Source organism: Sander vitreus, chromosome 10 (genome assembly GCF_031162955.1).
Source record: "Sander vitreus isolate 19-12246 chromosome 10, sanVit1, whole genome shotgun sequence".
NCBI lineage: Eukaryota > Metazoa > Chordata > Actinopteri > Perciformes > Percidae > Sander > Sander vitreus.
This window is the reverse complement of record NC_135864.1, coordinates 21,775,190-21,797,846: the sequence shown is the minus strand read 5'-3', so window position 1 is coordinate 21,797,846 and position 22,657 is coordinate 21,775,190. Positions and strand designations below refer to the sequence as shown.

Below are 22,657 nucleotides of genomic sequence, written 5' to 3'. Positions count from 1 at the left end.
CAGGGCTTGAAATTAACGGTTTTACTCACCAGCCACTGTGGCTAGTGGTTTTTTCCAAAAGCTACTAGCCACTCAGCATCTTCACTAGCCGCTATGTTGTGGAAAATTACATTTTATTTGAATAAAGTTGACTATGGTTTGCTACAATTAACTTGAAGAACCAGATTTACGACCCTTTTAAATTCAAATGAGCACTGTAAACACCGCAATCAAGACTACATAAAATATAACACTGCAGTCATCAAATGTTAGCTCTGATAATGTGCATAAAGATTCTTTTTGTATGAAAACATGCAACCGAATAAGAAACAGACAAAAGAGTAGCTTCTTATGCATAGGCTAGGTTGTTCAGGAGTGTAGAAGATTAGTTGAAAGTAGTTGAAAGTGATTTGGAGCGCTCAAGTGTCACTAAGCCGCCGGCACGCGATGGGAAGCGGGGCGCACTGACCAAATGTCCTGCTGCGCGCTCTCTCTGTACCTCTTCTACAAAACAATACCTAATACAGTCTATGACCTGTTCAGACGCAACTGTTGCCTCGGCTTGCCATGTCGCGTGGGTATGCTAAATGGAGCTCTGGGGGATATTTTAAGGAACCGTAGCGGCTTGCTGGTCTGGTGTGCCGCACGGGCCACCGTACTCCGGCCGTGGGCTGCCGCTGCACACTGGGTCACAGCTGTGTTCCTGTGTCGGGTGGTGGCACAGTAGGCTACTACAGCCACCAGTGTTACAATTAGTGCTGTCAAACGATTAAAATATTTAATAATAAAATGTCAGTTAACTCGCAATTAATCGAGTTAACTGACATTTTTTTTATCTATTCTAAATGATTGATTTCTTTTTGTCCCATTATTTTTTCTCATTTTAATGCTCTTAACATGGAAAAGTGGATTGGCTTGCTTTGTGCAAATGTTTTTTTATTGAAAACAACATTGGCATACTGTAGTGTTCAATTTCACACTGACATTCTCACTTGGAGCAAATAATCTCTCACACAATGTAACGGCTTTGACGAGGGGGCGGAGAATTCGCATCAGCTGTGTGCTTGACCATCAAGTGGTATTTCAGACTGGACGTGCTGCGATGATAGCTCAGTTCAGATGACAAAACACACAGATTACTTTGGTCTTGTCAATGGAACCATTTGGCAACTTTTTAAAAATAAACTTTCCATTCAGAATCTTATTGGCATCCATCCACTCAAAACGTAACGTTAGCCTACTATCCTACTCTTTGGCCGGCTCGCAAGCCCAAACAAGTGTGTGCGGCATGCCCGTTTTGTTTCCGGTCTAGCTAAATCCGGTGTGGTGAGGACGTTAATCTCACGATAAAAAAAAATTGACGCCGTTAAAATGGGTTTGCGTTAATGCCGTTAATAACACGTTTAACTGACAGCACTAGTTACAATATGAAGGCATGCCACCCGCCAAAGTGGCTAGTGAGAGTGACTGTGTTACCTGCCACTGCCGAAATCTAGCCGTATTTGGCAGGTTGGCAGGTGCTAATGTCAAGCCCTGTATACAGTACATGCAGTCATGGTAACACAGAGTAATGAAGCCATCAGTGAAAATGAAAGAATAAGCCAGAATTGAGGATAAACTGACACAGGAGCTTTTATGGCAATAACCCGACATGCACGGGGAATTAACCAGGGTATTACAGCTAAACCTGTGGGACTCTGTGCAGCTTCTGTAGGAAAACTTAGACACATGGACTGGCATGCATGCTGTGACCTAGGAAACAGGGAGGGCGAAGGGATAATACTACTCTGCCTTTGAAGAGAAAAAAACAGGTCAAATCTTGTAGTTTTAAATAACTGCAGCGCTTTTTTTTTTGATGAAATATACTTCAATGATCAAATAACTTTTAATTCTGTCAGAATCATTAGCAGCTCCGCCCAAGAAAAGAGAACTATTTCTTGACATTGGGAGGGCTTGCATTTCCAGGCTTGTGTTGTGACTCCAAGTGTCATGGAGATTTAGTGTTGTACTCCTGCAATGCTTTGCAGGAACATGGCATATTCAACATTCTGACTTTGCACACAATATTCCCTAAGACTTAAATTAACAATGTGGAAATATAACATTCCCACTCAAAATAAAAAGGAACTGAGGAATGGCAACAACAAAAAAAGTTCATGGATTCATAATTAGCAACTGTTGTTTAAAAATATACTTAATGCTGCTATGATTCATCATTGTCTTAAAGTGTTTAGTGGCCACACCAGAAAAAAAACTTTTTTACACATTTAGTTTGCCTCCCAGTGACTCTGTGACAGCAACTAAGATTGAATGAAGACCAAGTAAATACACTCCTGCTGACTAACTCATATTTTACGGTTGGCAGCAATAAAAAAAAAAAAAAAAATGCCATTTTAAATTGATTTAAGGCAGGAAAATGCAAATTTGCATATAATACAAATTAATTCAGAAGCAAGTGATTATCAGGAAAAATATTCAGCTCAGTCAATTGAATTTATTTATATCCATAGCCACAGGAAAAATCACAAATCATTCATAACATTTGATTTAGTTGTTATTCTGCATACTGTTTTGCTTTGTTAACACGCTGACCTTTTGAATGTAACCTCATGAATAAAACAAAACAGAAAAGGGGGGAAATAATAACACACTAACATTTGATTCCCCCTTATCGTTGCCTAATTTTAATAGTTTTAACAGCCTCTCAAATTGAAAAATTACAGTCTCATGCATATGAATATACAGTTTCCGTGTGTGTGTGTGTGTGTGTGTGTGTGTGTGTGTGTGTGTGTGTGTGTAAGCAAGTGTTCGCTGGGCTATTCATTCACTTATTTTTCTTCTTTTTGTTGAAGGAACCGCCAGCTTAGCTTAAAGCACATCACCCTATAATTGTTCCTTGGTTCATATCTGTCATGACACTTCTATAGGTCTGCAGCCACTGTCACAAACCACAGCCTGCAGCCCAAATAGGGTCGCTCTATTTTTTCCTCAGTATCTCATACAACTAGCCTTTGTTCCTCATAGCACAATCTGGAGATGCCATTAGTGGGGAGGGAGACAGTGATGTTTAGTGACAGCCAACGACTCCTCTGGTCAAGAAAGTGCCCTAGAGTCATCAGAGTGTCAAACACCCCCCCCCCCCTCCGCTCTGAGTGAACACAGCCTCGACTCCCAGAGTTCACCTTTGTTCTAGCTATATGAGAAGCAGGAAGCTAATTGTGTGACAGGGGTCGGGGTGGGCAGCACCCACGACAGCCGGAGTTGTGCCATTGCGTAAAGCTGCCAGCCCGTCTTGTCAAACATACTGCAGGAGAATCCGACACAGAAATTAGGCGAGAGGGGGAGGCTCTCATTTTGCTGCAAGTGGCACTTTTTGTCTTTGTGTTCCGTTCATGACTATTGTCATCACATTTAGGGCTGAGCTAAAAAAACATGCAGAAATTCTGCAAGCGGCTGGGTAGGATGATAAGAGAGAAGCTACATGGCCTGTTTGGAGCTGATAACTCAGCATAAATCAAACACCTTCTGGCGATTAAATAATTTGTACAGTTGGGCATCCTATGTTGGAAGGGGATAGACGTTCAGAGTAAGAAAGTATCATGCCTCAGTGCCCCAAAATGAAATGCTGCAGACGTGTAAAATTAGATCTTCCAAGTGAAATGCTTACAGTATGCTGTGATTTACCAGCATCACTGTGTAATATACGACACATTCTACATTATAAATTAGCTATAACTGCAGAGTCTTTTTTACAACTGCTTCCATCACAAATGTTAAATAATGTGAACATATTTTATTTCCTCTACCAGTAGATACAGAATGAGTGAAGGGCTGACTCCTCTGTGGTTATTTAACACAGCCAAACAAACTGAGTAAATCAGCTTGTGGTTCATTTGTGGATACCGCCATGTGGAGACAAGACCACAAACCACTCTATAGGCAGTTAATGGGTTTACTTGGCCGCTTCATACTTGTGGGACCTCAGGATCTACTGTTTGCTTTAGGCACTGGCAATTTCTACCAGGCTGTGGAGGCTCTATGCATCAGTGCTGGCTTAACACAAAATGGCAGCCTGTTACAGAGGATGGGCACAGATCATGCTCGAGTTTACGTTGGAAAAAAGTCCACACATGAATCTCAACCAAAGAGTGCTACTTAGCTCAATGCTGGGAAATGTGTTTTACTATTTGAAGTCTGAGTCATAGATTTACAGGGCTATGGCTGACATGGAAGAGCAGACAAAAATTGTAATTCCAAATGATCTACTGTCAGCTTCTCGGCCCCCTTTAATGAGTGAGGAGAGCCAAGGTATGCTGTTTATTAATATAATGGAATCTGAAAGGTAAGACAAGCTTGATAAAAGGAAAGCTGAAGGCTGCTGAGGCAAGCGAAAAGCACCTTTGTGAGATTTTAGAAATGTTATCCAAGTAAGGAAGTCTTTTTTTTTGTACACGGGACTGGTTTGTTTCACAATTTTATCTTGATCCTTTGAACAGGAGTGGGACAAAGCTGCTCTTTCAACAGGGACTTTTTTAGCAGAGTGCACAAAGATGAAATACTTTTTGTGTGTAGCAAATTATCTTTCTGTGTAAAAGCTTAAGATTTCACAGTGCAACATTTCTGTAGAAAAAAAAAATAAAATTAAAGAAAAAAAAAAAAATGGGGAAAAGTTTAACACCAGCATTTTCAAAAAACAATCTGACTCAGCCAGCAAAGTTATTATTTAATCATTACTTTAGTGGAAATGGCAGAGCAAAGCCATATGCAGTGTATGTTGCAGACCAAGAAATTAGAAAATAAGCCAAATTGCATTTTGCTTTGTGATGATTCAGCCTGAAACCAATCCGTCCAAGTTCTCAGTCAGGTAATTTAAAATCCAGAAATACGATTTTAAATGGCCAAGTATGGACTGTCTAATCTCACAATTCTTACAGTGGCACTTCCATCTCACATTAAGGGGGTTGATTCAGGGACGTGGTCTGAAGTCTGACCCTGGAAACTTAAGAAAGATAGAAAATTAATGTATAACAACACTTGAGATTCCAACTGAGGAACAGCAGCAACAATGGAAAAAGTTACTCGGTCACCAACAACACATAGTAACTAACTTTGGCAAGTCTTTTTTCTTTTGCGAGAAACATGAGGCAACTTTGTACACACAAGTACACATACTGCAAGACAGTGTATATTTACTGTATCAGTGAAATATATAGATTATAAATATGGGTTATACCAGGGACGGACTGGGACCAAAAATCGTCCCTGGCATTTTGGCCCAGACCGGCCCACCACATAAGATCACAAATACCACCCGTCCTTGCGCTCCCCTGTGTAATGTAATGAGTAAGCAAGAATCAGTGAGAGTTGACACATTAAATACTTCAAAAAAGTGCCATTTATTAATACAATAAAACAGCATACTCCTGTAATGTTATCATCAACAGTTTGTCCACCACTTGTTTTTGGCTCAGTTTTATCAAGGGACAAAGTGTTTTAAGGGGAGTTCTGCTTACCGCAGGTTCTACCCTCACTCCCTCATCTCTGTCTCTCTCCTCCTGAGTCTCCTCCTCACTGTGCATGCCACTGCCGCCGACACCACCACCACTATCAGCCACGGGAGCTGATGAAGGTCCTGCTGCTGCCGAAGACACGTCTGTCAATTTGACACATTTGGCAGCGTCTGCTTGAAGGGTCCGTTTCTTTTTCTCACGCAGCTTCTCTGCACCTCCTTTGCGTTTCTTCTCCATGATCTCTATCACTATTCTAGCCTGGCAGATGCACACTAAAACTGCATGCAGGCAGAAATCCCAAAGAGGGTGCTGTTTAAAGATATGATTGGGCCAGTCCAGTGTCAATTAAGAAAACAACCAATGGGCCGTTGAGCTACGCGTTTCATGGTCTGTCAGAAAAAGAAAAAAAAACCTAGCCTGTGTGATATTTTTGACTAAAGTGTTTTTGGGCCAGCAGCCCAGTGTCAATTGAAAAAACAATGGGCCGCCGATCTAGGCCTACCACTTTTATGGCCCGGTTCATGGATGGGCCGGACAAAAAATAAAATTCAAATAAATAATTTTTTATTTTTTATTTTTTTTATTTTTAAAGTGCCAGCGGTCGGCCCAAAAAGCACATCGGCCCACCGGGAAAGTGCCTGGTATGCCAGATGGTCAGTCCACCCTTGGGTTATACATACATTCAGGGTATCAAAAGCACAAAACTATTAGAGTGGTTTAAATATGTATACGTAAACAGTGAACGACATGGAGTATAGTTTATGTAATAATCAGACATGCAGCAATTTCTGATAAGACTGAAGAGTAGCTGTGTATGTGGATCTGTTGATATGCTAAAAAAAAATTAAAAAAAAGGTAAATGGAGGCGAGGCCATGGAGGTAAACACTAGGTGCTTCTCATTTTTCCTTAAACTGCATCCCTGGCTCCTCCACTTGCCTCCCTTCCTCGCGTCTTAGTCCGTCCCACCAAGGAAGCATGGGAGAGACGCAAGGAAATCATGGGAGGACAGAGGAAACGAGGAAATGGGTTTTAGAGGGATGAGACGTCCTTTCCTCTGAAGCATCACACTAGGCTCATTTGAGATGAGCCAGGTCTGCGCAGAATCGATCACCGCCGATCGCATGCGGTTAGATTTGTGTCCGACTTGATCCCGACTTGCTCTGACGTCATGCACACGTGGGCAACAATAACCTCATGAGGTCAAGGCGGCCGCAGGTTTGAAATGCAGACAGCACAGTTACTTTTCACCGACTGCAAGACCCAGGCGGACCCAGGGCATGCTGGGAAACGCCTGGCCCTCAGCTGAGCTAACAGCTTATTAGTTGAGAATCGACTCAACATGATGACGTTTTATATAACTTTTTATTGTTTTTAAATCGGAGGGATTTTAATTGCCATTTGTCTGATTTAAAGGCTTATTCTGTACAGAACACGTGTGGCTGATAGTTATGTTTAGAAGTCAGAGAGACTAAATCCGTTCAGATTACGGATCATCTACAGTCTGTTGTTTATTAACATCAGCAATAGATCGCATGTAGAGCATTTTGACAGCTACTCTGTCATAATAAAAACAACTGGAGACTGTGTACAAGCTGATATATGGGTCTGATAAACTTTTATTAAATCGGAACTAACAGGATGCAAGTGTTTGTGACTTCCTGTTCAGCCTGAAGACGGCTGTAAACTGTCCGACTTTACCGCAGCTTTTTGTCACCGCCCCCTGCTACTGCAGCCAGCTCTCATCCACTTTACAGGCGAGGCGCAGTTAATCTCGAACGGGCCTATTAATTTGTCAGCTGTATGGGCGGAGTTAGCAACAGCTTTCAGCTGCACGGCTTCCGGGAAGGCTGCTCTCGCGTATCCTCGCCTATAGCTCCTCGATGATCCCTCCTCGATGCTCGCTCCTCGGGGCAGAAATAGGAGCTTTGAGACGGCCTTCACAGAGAAGGGACAGAACAACTTCCGTTTCAGTCGAGGACCGAGGAGCTATCAAATAAGGGAAGTGAGAAGCACCTTAAATGAGGCCCAGCAACAGTTACAAGTGGGAAGGGAGGGGGTGATCCCAGAATGGGGCAGCTTTGGATCAGATAACGGAGAAAAAAAAAGGATTTCACTTTACTTCTCCTACTTCCCCTCTCTCTTTTACCATTTTCTCTTACGTTATTTATTTATAAGTTTCCCTCTTTCCGATTCTTCATTAGACACTAATATAGAAAGAAAAAAAGGGCTCACCCTCAGGAGGGTGCAGCACAATGTAAGTTGGACATTGCTTCCAACATAAAAAGATGACCCCAAACCCTACAGAGAGAGCCATTCATTGTGGATTATTGCACCTTTATAAAGTTGTCATGTCTGGTAGAGATTAAGGGGACCTGGTGCGCCCTCCCTCCCTGTGCCACACCACATCTGTCTGGCCCAGTGGAGCCCCCTGGTGCCCCGAAGGCTGGACCAGAGGAGCATGCCACCAAAAATCTGTGCGAGAGCCAAGCTGATAGACCAAGGGTCATATAAGAAGCAAAAATAGGATACATCTAAAAATGATAATAGTGGAGACAAAAAGATGAAATGAACATAATTAGAATTAATAGTTACATTCATTCTAAAAGGGTGATACTTACACAATTTGTCATACCTCAAGAAACACCAGCTGTTGAATTTTGAGTGTGTAACAGTGAGTCTATCTGAAGGAAATACTGCAGTAAAGATGAGGGGATTTTGGTATAACTAGCCTGTGGTTTCTGAATATAAAGAACATGGCTGACAGGTCCTTGTTTGATTACAGTGCAACTGAGGACAATAAAAGGACCTTGAAAATTGAAACCCTGAAATCCAAACTCCAAACTGTCAGTTAGAAATGTCCTCATATTCGGAAGGACAGAGTCTCGTGTAGTTGCATGTGGTTGCATGTAAGAAAATGGGGGAAATACTGTATCTTGCTGACACTTGACATGTCACCAACATCAGGAGCACAGATTTCATATCTTGACACTGATGAAAACGCAGCTGTAGAGGAAAATAACTGGACACTGTGTGTACCACCTCACTGTAAACCCCATTGGCTATTGTCATCACAGTTACATATACATCACTCTCTTATGCAGAGTGACTTACAGTGCTGCTCAGTATTCAGGATTAGAAACACCATCATCAAATCAAAGTAAAATTGACATTTTGCGAGAGTTGCGACCACTTTTGGGATGATTCTGTGATCCCCACTGGACTGGTAATGTGCAGACGCACAGACATGCTTCAAACATCACAAATGTTTGATATTACGCTAAGATCAGTTAACAAGTTTATCAGGGTATTCCATAAGGTTGTAAAAAGTATCCATACTTCCCCAACATGTTTAAAATGATACAATCTCAGTTAATTATACACTGGATAGTATCACAAGTACCGAAGCAGGAGAAAAAAATGGTAACACTTTACTTGAAGGTATCTACATAAGAGTGACATGACACTGTCATGAACACATGACACCGTCATGAACACAGTCCTACCCCAACTCTAACCATAACTTCTCATTACAAAAACCGAATGACACTTAGTAAAAGAAGCGTTATGTCCTAAACGTTTATGACTTGTTTATAATGTTTATGACACGTTCATGACAGTGTCATGTCACTCTTATGTAGATACCTTCAAGTAAAGTGTAACTGAAAAAAACTTTGCTTTTTGATTTTCAAGCAATCATTATCATTTTACAAATATGTTGGTATGTGTTCAGTGACTTTCTGTACCAGCACTGAGTGCAGAAAGTCTTATCAAAACTGTCTTTTTCTTTTTGCCGTGTTGTCAAAAGTGGTATCGAGTAGAGGTGTTGAAATTAATCAAATAATCGATGCATCGAATCGTGGACGATGCTGCATTGATAATCGGCCGGGCCATAATCGATTATTTCTTTTCGTTTACAATTTAATATATGCCTAACAACCGTTCTGTTTACATATTCTGTTATGTTTTGCACATTCAGGAAGTGCCATGTGCTCAGTGCTGTAGTTTTATGTATCCAATTTATTAGAGATGCACCGATTACAATTTTCTAGACCGATTCCGATTTTCTTTGAGTTAGGATTCCGATTTCATTTTTTCTAACCTCTTTACAGCACACAAATATTTATTTTCTAATAGAACATTTTGCACAGAACATAGAACATTTTTTGAACAGATAATGGATCGCTATAAAATAGAACTATATAAATGACTCCTGGTGTGGGAAATTCACACACATCTAAAGTGCAACGTTAGAACCATTTCCTTCTTTTCACAATCCAATATCCAACTAAAACAAATGTGATTTTGGTTTTTGGTGTCCTCCCTCCACGCCCTACTGTTTCCTTGCAGGTGTTGCATATTGCAAACTTGTTATCTTCTGCACACACGCTGTGTTTCCAAACCGCTGACATGTTGCAGGTTAATTCACGAGGTTCCCTACATGTGCGAGAATAGCGCGGACACGCGCTTCACACCAGAATGTTTTGTTTTTGAAGCTTGAAAAGCTATGAATTAAATATCCTATATGGCTTTAACAGAAAAAAGATCAGTGAAGATTCACACCTCTAGTATCGAGTATCGATTTTATACTGTATTGTATTGTTAAAAATTCTGGTTGGGTGATAACTCTTCGTATTCAAAACCTAATCCACGAGCCCTTGAATCTAACAAATCATTTTTCACCAAGTCATACCTGGTTCATCCCAATTGACTTTTCAGCTCCAATTAGCTTGTCAAATCTGGAATAATTGAGATGAATCCTTCTCTGTAGTGTCTTTAGCTTATGAGTGATGAGGTATTCTGAACTGGGAGTAAAAATTTACTACAGTGATTCAGAAATAAAAGGATGAATAAAGTAATCAGAGGAGCCGTTAACAATATTGTATGAACTGAGCTCAGTTAGAGTACATTCAATCACTGCTTGAAATTGGACACCCAAATCGAACAAATCAACTCTTTATATTCTTGTTTATTGGTCACCAGATGTCTGCCAGCCCCAACTGCATGTTAGGCAAATTAATTAAATGAACAAACTGAACAGAGCTTTGTTGTTTTTACTGAATGAGTTGAAAATGCCAACTCCCACAAGAAGCAACGGCAAAATTCCAATCAATAATCTGTTAAAGCACTTTCTAGTCTATAAACGCCATACCAGCAAATACACATTATTCAGTGTCCAATTAAGCTAAAGTAGCATCTGATAGGCCAGAGTGGAAGCACTACAGTATGGTGACATCATGCTGTCTTTTTGACAGAGGAGAACACTAACAAGAACTGCAATATATCTTCTATCCTCCCACACCCAATTTCTTGCTGATGTCAGTGTAAATCCGTCCCATTGACTGCACCCAGCAGACTTAACCCAAGACTGCACTAATGAAAGGTCTATCAACAAACTATATACATGACTAAAGCTTAATTAAAAATAAATTAGACAAAGTTTCGACACTTATTGGCCTGTGAACATGTGAATGACTTTCCTAGCAATGCTTTGCTTTCTATCGGCTATCAGCACAAGATCAGACCATCTCAATTACAACTGAGCAAACTCCATCAGCTGTGAACAATGAAATGCAGTTGAAGGTTTAAATACTCTTAGATGGTTTACATTTAAACTCAAAAGTGGTAAAAAAAAAAGTCGATAGTATGATAACTGCATAGTATACTGTGCAAAGACCGGTGGGAGTGGATGGCCCTGTCCGGTTTGTTTTCTTGTTTTTCCAGGTTGATAGACTTATTATATACAAGTAAGATCTTAAAAGTGTGCTTGGTTAGTAAACCCAGTATTATTTATCTGAAAATATTGCTACAGCATCACATAATCACAAGTAGCCCCTGGAAAACAGGGCATATACCAGAAAATCATAACACATTTTTAATTTCAACAGTTAGTTCACAAGTTACTCTTGTAGGCCTGATCAAACATTCACCACTGTTATGGTCAGTTTTTAAAGTGGATTATGACAAGATGTTCTCTCCAAGAGGATAGTACATATTGGATCTCATTGCCTGCTAGCTTTTAACTGAACAAATCCAATATGGGTATCTAATGATACAGTAAATAGTGCTTACAGTAGTCCAATACTTACAAATGTAGCCCACTGAAAAACCCAAGGAGGAAGAGAACTTTACATGTTTACGAGGGTTGTATGCTGGAAGACTTTTAAACAAACAGGAACAAGGGAAAAGGCTGCTTTAAATGGATCGTGATTGGCTTCCACCAACCTCTTAGTTTTCTGCTTATGTTTTGATGGCACAGGTCTGGCATACAACTACAGAAAATGTGAATGCTCAGATTCAGCATTTGTGACAGCATGGCACGTAAATGATAACTTATTGAAATATTTTATTTAAAATAAAATTCAGAATATATCTTCGATCACGATACAGGTAATTTCATATCTCGATAACGATATATCACAGTATAGCATGTTTTCAGGTAATTCAATGAAATAACCACATGGCAAAGCCCATTTTTGTATACTCATTTAATTAAATTATTTAAATACTTGACAAATGAAAAGCACAGAAGTTTATCAAAAAGTGCAAAATTAGTGCAAAATGAACATAACGGGCAAGGCTCAGAGCATAAAGTGTCATCCAAATGATGTAAATATTGTAGTTCGGAAATCAGTGATTTGAAATCGGTGTCACTCTTACTGAATACTTCAAATAAGAATCCATTTCTCTAACATCACCAAATCATCAATATTAATTCTGCCTGAAACACAGGATTGTAAATCAGTGGGTAACTCGTCTTTTGAAAATTCAAGCACTGGTGACAAGAAACTGCAGGCATGAAAACACACTTTGATTCAACATGAATGCAGTCAGTGGACATTTAAATCCATGGAAGCCATAATCAAGTGCAAAGCGTGCTGTAAAAAAAGAGAGCATCTAGCCTCAATGGTGGCTGTGTGTTGTCATGATTAATTCTATTGGAGTAAGGACTTGAATGTGTTTTCCGTGAGCCTGGTGTTCCTGATGGCCTTGCCAAGAAAATCTGCTGCTTAGCTTTAAGCTTTGAATCTGTAATGTTCAGACCTCATTTCACATCGGGAAATGGTTTGTTTGGGAAAAACAATAACAGAGGGACCTACATAGATCAGAGAGGCTGTTCTAGCTCGCTGCCACACATTTAGGGTGCATGATAAATGGTTCAGGTTTTGCGGGAATCATAGTATAACATCAGAATGACTTTTGGTGATGATTTCAGGGTACGAGTGGAAGAAGAAGGCAGGAAAAAGAAGATCTGACCTGCTCTTTCAGTTTGTTTCTTGACACATCTATGAGCAAAAGGTGACACAGATGACAGTTATGTTGTATCAATACTGAATTATTAACTAGCTTGTTGCTAAACCCAGCATATTCTAACCTTACATCACACAACATGCTGTCTGGACTTGAATGTGCTCTGAGAATCCGCGCTCTGTTGACTCAGTTGAATTGCTTGCCTCAGGCATCAGTGCCTGGACACATACACATAATTAGGAAAGGTCACTGTGCCTCCTGTCTTGTCAACAAAATCACTTCAAGATGACAAATTCTGGCTCAGACTGAGCCAGACCTCCCTCAGATACCCTTGCCAATCAAGCGCCAGCAGGCCTGTCTGGGTAGCCTTAGGTGATTTCTAATTATGTATTTTACATGCCATGCTAAAGAGGGGGGAGCATAACAATGAGCCATACATTTAGTTGGAGGTGTGTTTTCTCTTCAAGGTTGAAGTAGCAGACAAAAGTTTCATTATCTTGTAACTTAAGACTACAAGCCGCTATAATTCAAATGAAAATTTCTCCTTATTACATGAAAATGTTATCTTAAGAATTTTAATGATTTAAAAAAAAAAAAGGATTTTTCACAATTACATTAAAACTGATAACATCCACAAAATGTCAGTTCTTGTCACATTTGCATGACCTTCACACCGTTTTAAAGTTCCTTTCCCACCGCATGCTCTGCAGACTTTCCATCCAGTCCATTGTATGATGAAGTGGAAGTGGCTTTCACATCACTCCCTGGTGGCCCTACTAAGGAACTATTAATCTATGGCTCGCCATATTGCATTCAGATGCGCTTTCCCCAGCCACCACCTGGCCTGAAGGAAAGGCCAGAAGAGGACCCAGAGGACTGGACACTCTCTTATTATGAGCTGCACCAAGACACCTCTGGGTTTTTAAGCGCTTTCTCTGACAGTGACTGATGGCCAATTAACCATTTGGAGAAGAGTATTGATCACCAAGGGAACAGGAAGGATTCTGGGAACATCTAAGACACCACTATTCTCACTGTACAAAGTGAGCAGCCAAACAGCACATCATGTATACTAAAAACTAGGGCTGGGCGTTATGGCCTAAAATTTATATCACTGTATAATATGAAGCACGTACAGTAACGGTAAATATCACGGCATATTCATTTCTCTTAAAACACTGGTATGACAACTATTACTGTAGCCTACTCTTAAATGTATTACTAGGACATATTTTACAGAGTCGGGCTGGACCCGAATATTGTTTGTTGGGTAGGTATTAGGTTTTCAATTTTGGGATTTGGATATTTGTCGTTTCTTCTTCAATACTGTGGAATAACAGAATCCTTAAAAATAAATACCTTTAATTAAACCGAAAGACACGTGTTTCAGCACAGTGTTTAAGAAGTGTGAGAGAAAGGTGCATTGACGACTCTGCATTCCGCAACTTGTTGCTCTCACTACCAATGTTAGCTGCTCTGTTTCAACGATGTTAAGTGGAAAAAGCAATGTGCCTTTTGGCAGCAATAGTATCTATTCTATTGTGATTGACTTCCATGACATCAACCTTGACATGTCCCATGTTCTTTGCTAAGGTGAATTTTTTTCCAGCAAGGTCAACATTGCATGTTCTCTCTCAGAGAGAGAGAGAGAGAGAGAGAGAGAGAGAGAGAGAGAGAGAGAGAGAGAGAGAGAGAGAGACCGACCCAGGAAAATAACATTTGATTAGACCCTCCAGAGAAAAGACTCAGTACTCGGCTCAACAAGCTGATCCTGACTTCTCATTGGTGGCCCTTGGATATATGAGGGCAATCTCCCAATTGCTGATACTATGTCAGACACTGTGGCCTTCCATGAATGACTGTATGGTCCAGGTTCCCATTGAAACATAGGGTAATCTCATCCCACATCAGAGGTGAAAGGTCAATTGTATGATGCCTAGATAGAAAAGCACTGATAGTGCACCGCATTTTTAGGAGGGAAACAGCCCAACTTCAACCCCTAAGCGCTCTCACATAGACCTGAATCATAGAAATGGGGTAATTGAAACAAAAGGGCAGAGTTTGACAGAGATGTAGTGCCTTCGCAGGGCCTCTGCACAGGCTGCAGAAAATAACACCAACTCCTCCCCTCTGCAAGGTTCATCCACCATGTGTCCTCGGCAACGCCTGTGTCCTTCCTTTACACCTCAAGATTGCCATTTGCAAATGATAAGTGTAGGGACATAGCCTTCTGAAAGATAAGGCAACATTTGTTTAAAGCTGACCTGTGTTGACATGCACGGTTTACCTTGTATTAATTTATGCTGAACTATTATCTCTGCCTCCATTAATCACAGTAACTCAAACTGAAGAAATTCTATTTTGCAAGACTTGGGACAGGAAGACTATTTATTCAGTTCATCTGTATTCATTCTTTCAGACATAATGTGATGAAAAGTGAATCAAAACAGCAATACATTTGATCAGCTCTGTCCTGCAAAAAAGCAATTCCAACTCAGTTTTTCATTGTCATATTGTCCAATTCAAATTCTGTAAGCAGCCTAATATTCACAACACGCGTTTGTACTCCTAAGTAGTGAAATCATTTTAATTTATTACCTTACTTTTGTTTACAAAAGTGTAATCGCCTCCTTGCATGATATATTCTGCATTTGTACATCATACTAATTTACTGGGTGAGTATAAGCAGTTGAGAAAATAAATAATTTGATATACCCCTCCCCCCCCCAGTGCACAAGTCATCTGTTGTCTGTGTCATTTGAATTCATCACCCATGACTAGAGGGAACAAAAACTCTGTTAGTAAATTATCACTTTCTTGTAAAAGACCATATCCCTGCGAATACATGGCGACCATTTGCCATGCATTAGCTATGGGACAGAAACAAAGTGGTTTTAAATTCCTTTGACCAGAAGGCAATTTCCCCCAATAAATTATGTTAATTCCAGCTTTCGCTCTCCTTATCGCATTCTTTAGTGAGTCAATGAGGAGAGACAAAACTGGCTGCCAGAAAGACAACTCTGGGTTGATTCACATTAGAAAGATGAAAGAATTCTGGAATAAGAATCCCTTAGATTACTGTAGAAATAAATGGGAACGCACAAATTACTGTATTATGCAATAGATTTCTGCTTGTTGTGACTAAATGGCCATCTCCTTGCATCATCACAAGGTTTATACCCCATGGATATTCCTCAGAGCGCACACACACAAAGTGCTCAGCTTGCTCAAATCTAGATTGACAGGCCTACCTTTATTACTCACTGAGTTATGTTTCCCTGCAAAAAAGACAAGTCGTCTTTTGATACAGAAAAATGCTGTGTCAGCGCCTTGCCTCTCTGCGGAGGATAGCTCGACTGATCTCAGCTGAGACTGTCCCAGCCCTGATGTGGAAAGAATTGGCTACCAAATTACCTTCCAATCCATTTCTGGAACTCGCGCTGTCCTATAAAAAGTAGCCTGTGAGCTCTGATGGGAGCTCAGAAGGATGCTTGTACTGACCTAATATATGATCGAGTGTGACACACTAAAACAGGGAGAGGGGTGTGAAACGGAAGACAATACAACATTTTGAACTCTATCCTTATCTATTTTATGAACTGGCTCATAGCTATTCAGGGTCACAGAAGGGGTGGGAGCCTATCCCAGTATGCATTGAGTGAAAGGCAGGGAAACACCCTGGACACAGCTCCAGTCTATCACAGAGTGAACAAAGAAACAGACGAACAGTATCAAGTACATGGGCATTTGAAATCTTGACATAAAGGTGGTCTTGGGACTGTGGAAGGAAACCTGTATGAACACGGGAAGAACATCTCCGCACAGAACCAAGGCACTGAGTAACTTCTTCCTGTGAGGCAACTGAACTACTACGCCACCCATATAACCTAGCAACCCAATCTAAATATATTAGCTTCAACATGCATCATAAAATGACTTGTAAATACCACTGCACTGCCACTTACTTAGCTTGATATACGAGGTCCCTCGAGCATGACTGTTTATTTAATACTAATATATTCATAATTATCCACTAATTAATGCAAGAGAAAAGCCCTCTTCATCATCTCAAGTGTCCTGAAGCAAGAGACACAACTACACCAACTTTAACATGTTTGCCTTCTGTCCAAAGCAAGGTTAACAGTTCTGAAACAAGCGCAAGGCAAATGATGTGTGAAATGCTCGTGTTTTAGATGCTCACCAGCTGCTTCCAGCTGTGTGGCATTGTGAGGATGATATTTAGCATCAGGGAGAATGAGTGGAATAAAGTGTTTTAAAAGATAGTCAAATGGATGAAGAGTGAAATGGTGCATTATGGGCAACTGGTTGCATTAATCAAATTATTGATTTGACTGGCTTGACTGTGCACTATAGAGTGACCTGTAGTATTAAGGGTCAATGGCCAGCACTCTGTTTGTTATGGTGGGTTGTCATACAAAATTAAAACTGTCATTTGGAGTATTGCCGATAAATATATTATAATGAGCATCTTTGATTTTTTTAAATGAAAAACCTGATTGAGTAGAAAGGAAATCAAACTGCAGTATATACTCTCTAAATGGCTTATTTGTAGCTGCTGAGGGAAACTTCTCTCCAGTCAGAGTACTTCAGCTCGTCCCACTGTTGGTGGTTGTTTTGTACATCAAAGCACATTTGCATGCAATCGGTAGCGTCTGGCCAAGAGGCTACATCATAAAATGTAACTCATCAGTGCGAGTAGGTCGTCTAGCAACTCCGTAAAGCTGTCACCATACTGCAAATGCAGCAGGAACGAGTCCTGGCCGGAAAGAAACGTGGAGTTGAATGATCTTGTTTGCAGCCAGCAGAGCAGCCGGTTAGATGGATGAATACAGGCTCTGAATATACGGTTTGCCCAGTCCGCTCAATAACCACACAGCTCAAAGATTTAATAACAAAATGATCAGCGTGGTGATATTGGAGCTAGACTCGCAAAAATATATAGTGAAGGTTGTTTATGTGACTGTATGAAAAGGAGCGATATGTTACGGAAGACCGCATTTTATTGTTCACGGGCCCGTCTGTAAAACATCTTATAGTGCAGGTTTGCTCCTTCCAAGCAGGTGTAGCTCTAACTTCCCTTACAGTCACGACAGTGGGGATAAAACACATGCTCTACGCTGCTTAAAATAAACATATTAGCAACATATGAAATGTGGATAATAATAGGTGACATTTGCCTCAAGTTTTAACCTTGGTTGACACGTGTGTGGGGCACTCTCTCCTATGTAACCTTGAAGGTGCAGTCAAATTGATGAGTGTTAGTGCTAGCAAATTATAGAACAATAACGACTGCCAACAACGTGCTCTGTCAAACGCGGCTACATTTCGGCAAAAACCGCAAGCGAACAACTTGTCGCGTGCAGCCTTTTTGTACGTAAGCTACTTACTGTGGTTTTTCCACCGAGACAAATGTTTAACAGCCTAATAAACAAAGGCGTAAATGATTTGCTGAAACTCACCAGTGCAGGTGAAGACAGCGAAGCCGAGCCAGAGCACAAGGAGCGTAGCGCTGAGCCTACAGCGGACAAAGGGGCCCAGAAGTAAGGGCATCTTCGTGTTTTTTTTATCAACCCAAGTTTCAAAAGGCAGCGAGCAGAGAAGAAACACTGGCACACTGGGCTTTTTTAAGGTCCGGAGAGTGTCCTCTGTATCACTTAACGCTTTGTTCACAACGCCCAAGTCTTTTTCTCAACACATATCCTCCCGCCGTATCGTGGCCATCAGTACCCCAGCCGTGCGTCTTCGTTGCTCAGAACAACGCATCACAGGTGTGGTAAATAAACTGCTGCCTGCTCGCCGCCGCTGGTTTTTACTGTGCTGTATTTCTCCAAAGCAGCTATCCGTTCACAACTCTCCCTCTGTCACTGAGCCGAGGAGGGAGGCAGTTTCTGTTGCTTCTTGTCACTTTGCAGCCTTCACGCAAAAGAATACCTTCATCCAAATGCGAAAATTGTAAGAATTGGCATCAGAGGAAGAACATCTGCTTGCACGGCAACGCTGGGCTGTTGAGAGTGAGGGAAGGTGTAGCTGCGATGAGCGGAGCAGCAAAACCAGGAGCGGATCCTGCGTGCTCGCTGGGAATGGAGCGTCCTGAGCGCGCCCTGCTGTTATATGCTTTTTTTCCCCCCTAAGCATCCATTTACATATCTTGAATAAGCATAACTAACCGCATATTGGCAATGCACGACAAAATGGAAATTATTTCATCCGCATCCTCGCAAGTGTGCTTTTCATATCTTCTGCCTTACATGAAAATGATGGATATAACATGACCAGCCCTGTATGATAGGAATCAGATTGGTGCTTTGCATACAAATTCACATAGATCACATCTGCATGTCATTGAGTTTCAGTTGCATATGCCTCTGCTTTTGTCTTGAGGTTTTGTGTGTGGTGCAGTACATCAGTGACGGACAAACACAGATGATGAAGAAACAGGAGGATTAGCGCTCCCATGAGAGTGTACACCTGTCAGCAAACTCAGACCAGGATGTGACTTATGTTCCGGATAGCTTTTTTTCTTATTTTCTAGGGGGTGTCAGTGGAGTGCTTTTCAGACTGTTCAGCCATGCCTTTTTAGTTTATCGGTGTTTTAAGCCCCCAACGTCCCTGTCCAGGCAGCGCTGCCTGGAAGGAGACGTTGGGGGCACTAGGATTAGGCAATGGTTATGGTTATGGTTAGGGTTAGGTGCCTTGAAGTCAGTGGTCGCAGCACTGCCTGGAAGGAGACGTTGGGGGCTTAAAACACCATCGAGCCCCTTTTTACAACGCTGACAGAATCGACAGCAGATTATTAATACATTTCAGATGGGGGTTGTGTGTCTTTGTTTATCCATTTCTCCACTCCCACATAATAGTCAGCAGAATAATAAGTGGAAGCACAGAGCTGGACCACTGTCTTACCAGCTAATTATGGGGCTCGTGTAGATGGATGATTGCTCAGATAGAGCTCAGCTATTATACAAACTCATTAAGCCTTCTCTCCATCCAGCATCTCTTGCTAAAGGTCAAAGTCGCAGTCAGGATGACAGGACAAAGCGTAGATGCATACATGCAGAAACACACAACCCCACAGCCATATAGTTTACGATCAAATCCTGATGGGCACTGTGAATGTGAAGGGGTAAGGAAGGCAGACGCACAGCAGCTAAATGCAACAGAATGACTCAGCCTCGGTCACTTGTGAGGTTGCTCGTAATGATCTCTCTCATTCTGCTAATCTGCTTTGTGTCCTATCAGGCGGTGCAAGCTGGAGTGCGTCTCTTCCTGTCACAGTATGTGCCTCTTTTTCTTTCTGAAAAAGTGCACAAGCTACATGCATTTCAAATTAGGATTTGAGGATATGTATGTATAAATGCACACAGTTATATTATCCTCTTCCAGGGAGGGAGTTAAGCTCCATCTGTTTTTAAAGGAATTATTAGAGTGTGTTTTCTCACTGTGATGTGTTTGCTGAGTCAAAGCAGGGGGCAACCTCTTCCACAACCTTTTCTTCCACTGATTCCTCATGGGTCCAGCATTCTGACCAACTCTGCTCCCTAAATCAAACTGCAATGAACAATCACGACTCTTTGGGGAGTTGACACATTCAGTTGTTCATCGATCTGTGGTGTTGTAATTAATTTTCTCTCTGTCATTGGCTTGAGTTACAATATCCTGAGACATGAAGCAGCTTGTTCTCATGCAATCAATCACCATACCAAGACAGAACCACCAATTCTCTTGTATCATCTTGAATTATTCACGGTAGCTATGATCCAAAGAGACCGGACTCAGTGACCGACAAGTATTATGAAAACATGAGGCCCATTTGTATGTTACAGATTGTTCCAGTGTCTGGGTGCTTCCACAAACGGAGGAATTACACTTGCAGCCAATAAAGACAACTGATTCGCCCGGTCGATAAGCATTGATCCAATGAAGGTGTCCAGCTTGAAATTAATATTATTTATTGTTTACAAACAACATAGCAGGCCCCTGGAGGAGGCTGCAGTGCAGGCTCTGACTGTCTGCATTCCAGCACAGACTTGTGGAGAGACAGAGAGAGGGTGTATCAGCTTCCATCACGACCACAGCTTCACAGCCTATTGTTTTGTTTATATCAAATTAAACTGGAATGCTACTCCAGAGAGATATAATTGACCACAGTCTAAGATGAAATGACTGTAAAGATCTTAATAAGCCATCAGCGGATTGCATATTACATCGCAAACCACTTATGAGGATGCAGTCCAATGAGAATGAAATTGAGGTTCAGATTTGCATGCCGCAGCATTTTACCCATTAATTACAAGGCGAAAGCACTGTATGAACATCAATAGTGTATCAATTTAATTAAATAGTATTGATATGGGGTTGGGGAAATTAATCGGGAGCTAAACAAATCCCAGTAATGTTGAAAGAGTAGGTATTACTTTACCATCATACCATCTCTACTGGGTCCTTCACTCTCTAGTAGGATCTAGATTATGATGGATAGGGGACCCATTTCCCATATATTTATTTATTTATTTAAATATGCATGTGCTTTAACATAGTTATGGTGAATCCAGGATTCACATATACATATATTTACACACATGTATACATACAGTCATGTGAAAAAATTGGGACACCCATGCTAAAGTTGAATAAAAAGAGGAATAAAAAAAATATTTTTGGGAATTGATCTTAATGCCTTAATTAAAAAAATGAGGAAAAATCAAACCTTTAAGGACACCAATTTTCTTTGTGAATGAATAATGTATCGTAAATAAATAAATGTTTTTCCTTAAAATACAGGGGGCATAAGTAAGTACACCCCTATGTTAAATTCCCATAGAGGCAGGCAGAGTTTTATTTTTAAAGGCCAGTTATTTCATGGATCCAGGATACTATGCATCCTGATAAAGTTCCCTTGGCCTTTGGAATTAAAATAGCCCCACATCATCACATACCCTTCATCATACCTAGAGATTGGCATGGGGTACTTTCTCAATGCAAATCAAACCAGCTATTAGGCTAACTGAAATAAAACCATGCTAATCTCCTAAATTTAACCTCATTTTTTTTAATTAAGGCATTAAGATCAATTTCCTAAAGATGATTTTTTTTATTCCTCTTTTTAGTCAACTTTAGCATGGGTGTCCTAATTTGTTCACACGACTGTATATATATGTTTATATATATATATATAGTATGCCTCATTCAGGATTCACAGTAACTATGTCAAAGCACATTATCTATAAGTAATATAAAAGCAATCATCATTACTACATTAGTAATACACATAGGCTTTTACTCCAGATCATTGTTTCCGTCCGTAGCTGCAGCTCTCTTTACACTAATAAAAATGTTATGATCTGGTTGTGCTATGCATAGCTGTGACTTAGTTTAATTAAATTATTTCACACAAATGGAGATAAAATAGCTGTAGTGTGATCTCACCACATATTGTGCAGTTGAGTGAGGAGCAAAACCAAACGAGAGTGTGAGAGATGGAGAGTTTAAAAAACAGAGAGGAAGAAAGTGAAGGGGAGGGTGGGTGAGGATGAAGGAGCCATACTGAAGGTCTCTCATTTCAGCAGCACAGACTGCTGATGAAGCTGAACTTCCAATATCCCACTACTTCAGCTCTGATGATTTCTCAATTTTACAGATATGGCCTGAGAAAGAGATTTGATGAAAATGTAAAATGGGATAACCACCAAATCATATGAAATGGGCTGCATTTTATTCCATGACTATAAATCAAAAGCAGACACTCAAACTTAAAAATTAAAGTTGATTTAATGTTTTTGATTCAAAGTACAAACGCTCCTGACTTGGAGGAAAACTGTGTGTTCTGTCGTGCCCTCAAACTAAGATTTTCTTTCCTGCAGATTCTTCACATTCTTTGTGAGTTCAAGAGCTTGACTGT

The 22,657-nt window shown here is 40.7% G+C and overlaps 1 protein-coding gene across 2 annotated transcripts in view; it reads right to left on the bottom strand.

Annotated features, from left to right (window-relative positions):
* unc5a (unc-5 netrin receptor A) overlaps positions 1–18,785 on the bottom strand; it is a 137,111-nt gene extending 118,326 nt beyond the window's left edge. For both annotated transcript variants that reach the window (XM_078260907.1, XM_078260908.1), the window contains exon 1: positions 18,219–18,785. In XM_078260907.1, the coding sequence (XP_078117033.1) occupies positions 18,219–18,309 (91 nt within the window). In that variant the 5' untranslated portion in view covers positions 18,310–18,785. The remainder of the gene's footprint in view (positions 1–18,218) is intronic.
* Between the last annotated feature and the right edge of the window lie 3,872 nt (positions 18,786–22,657).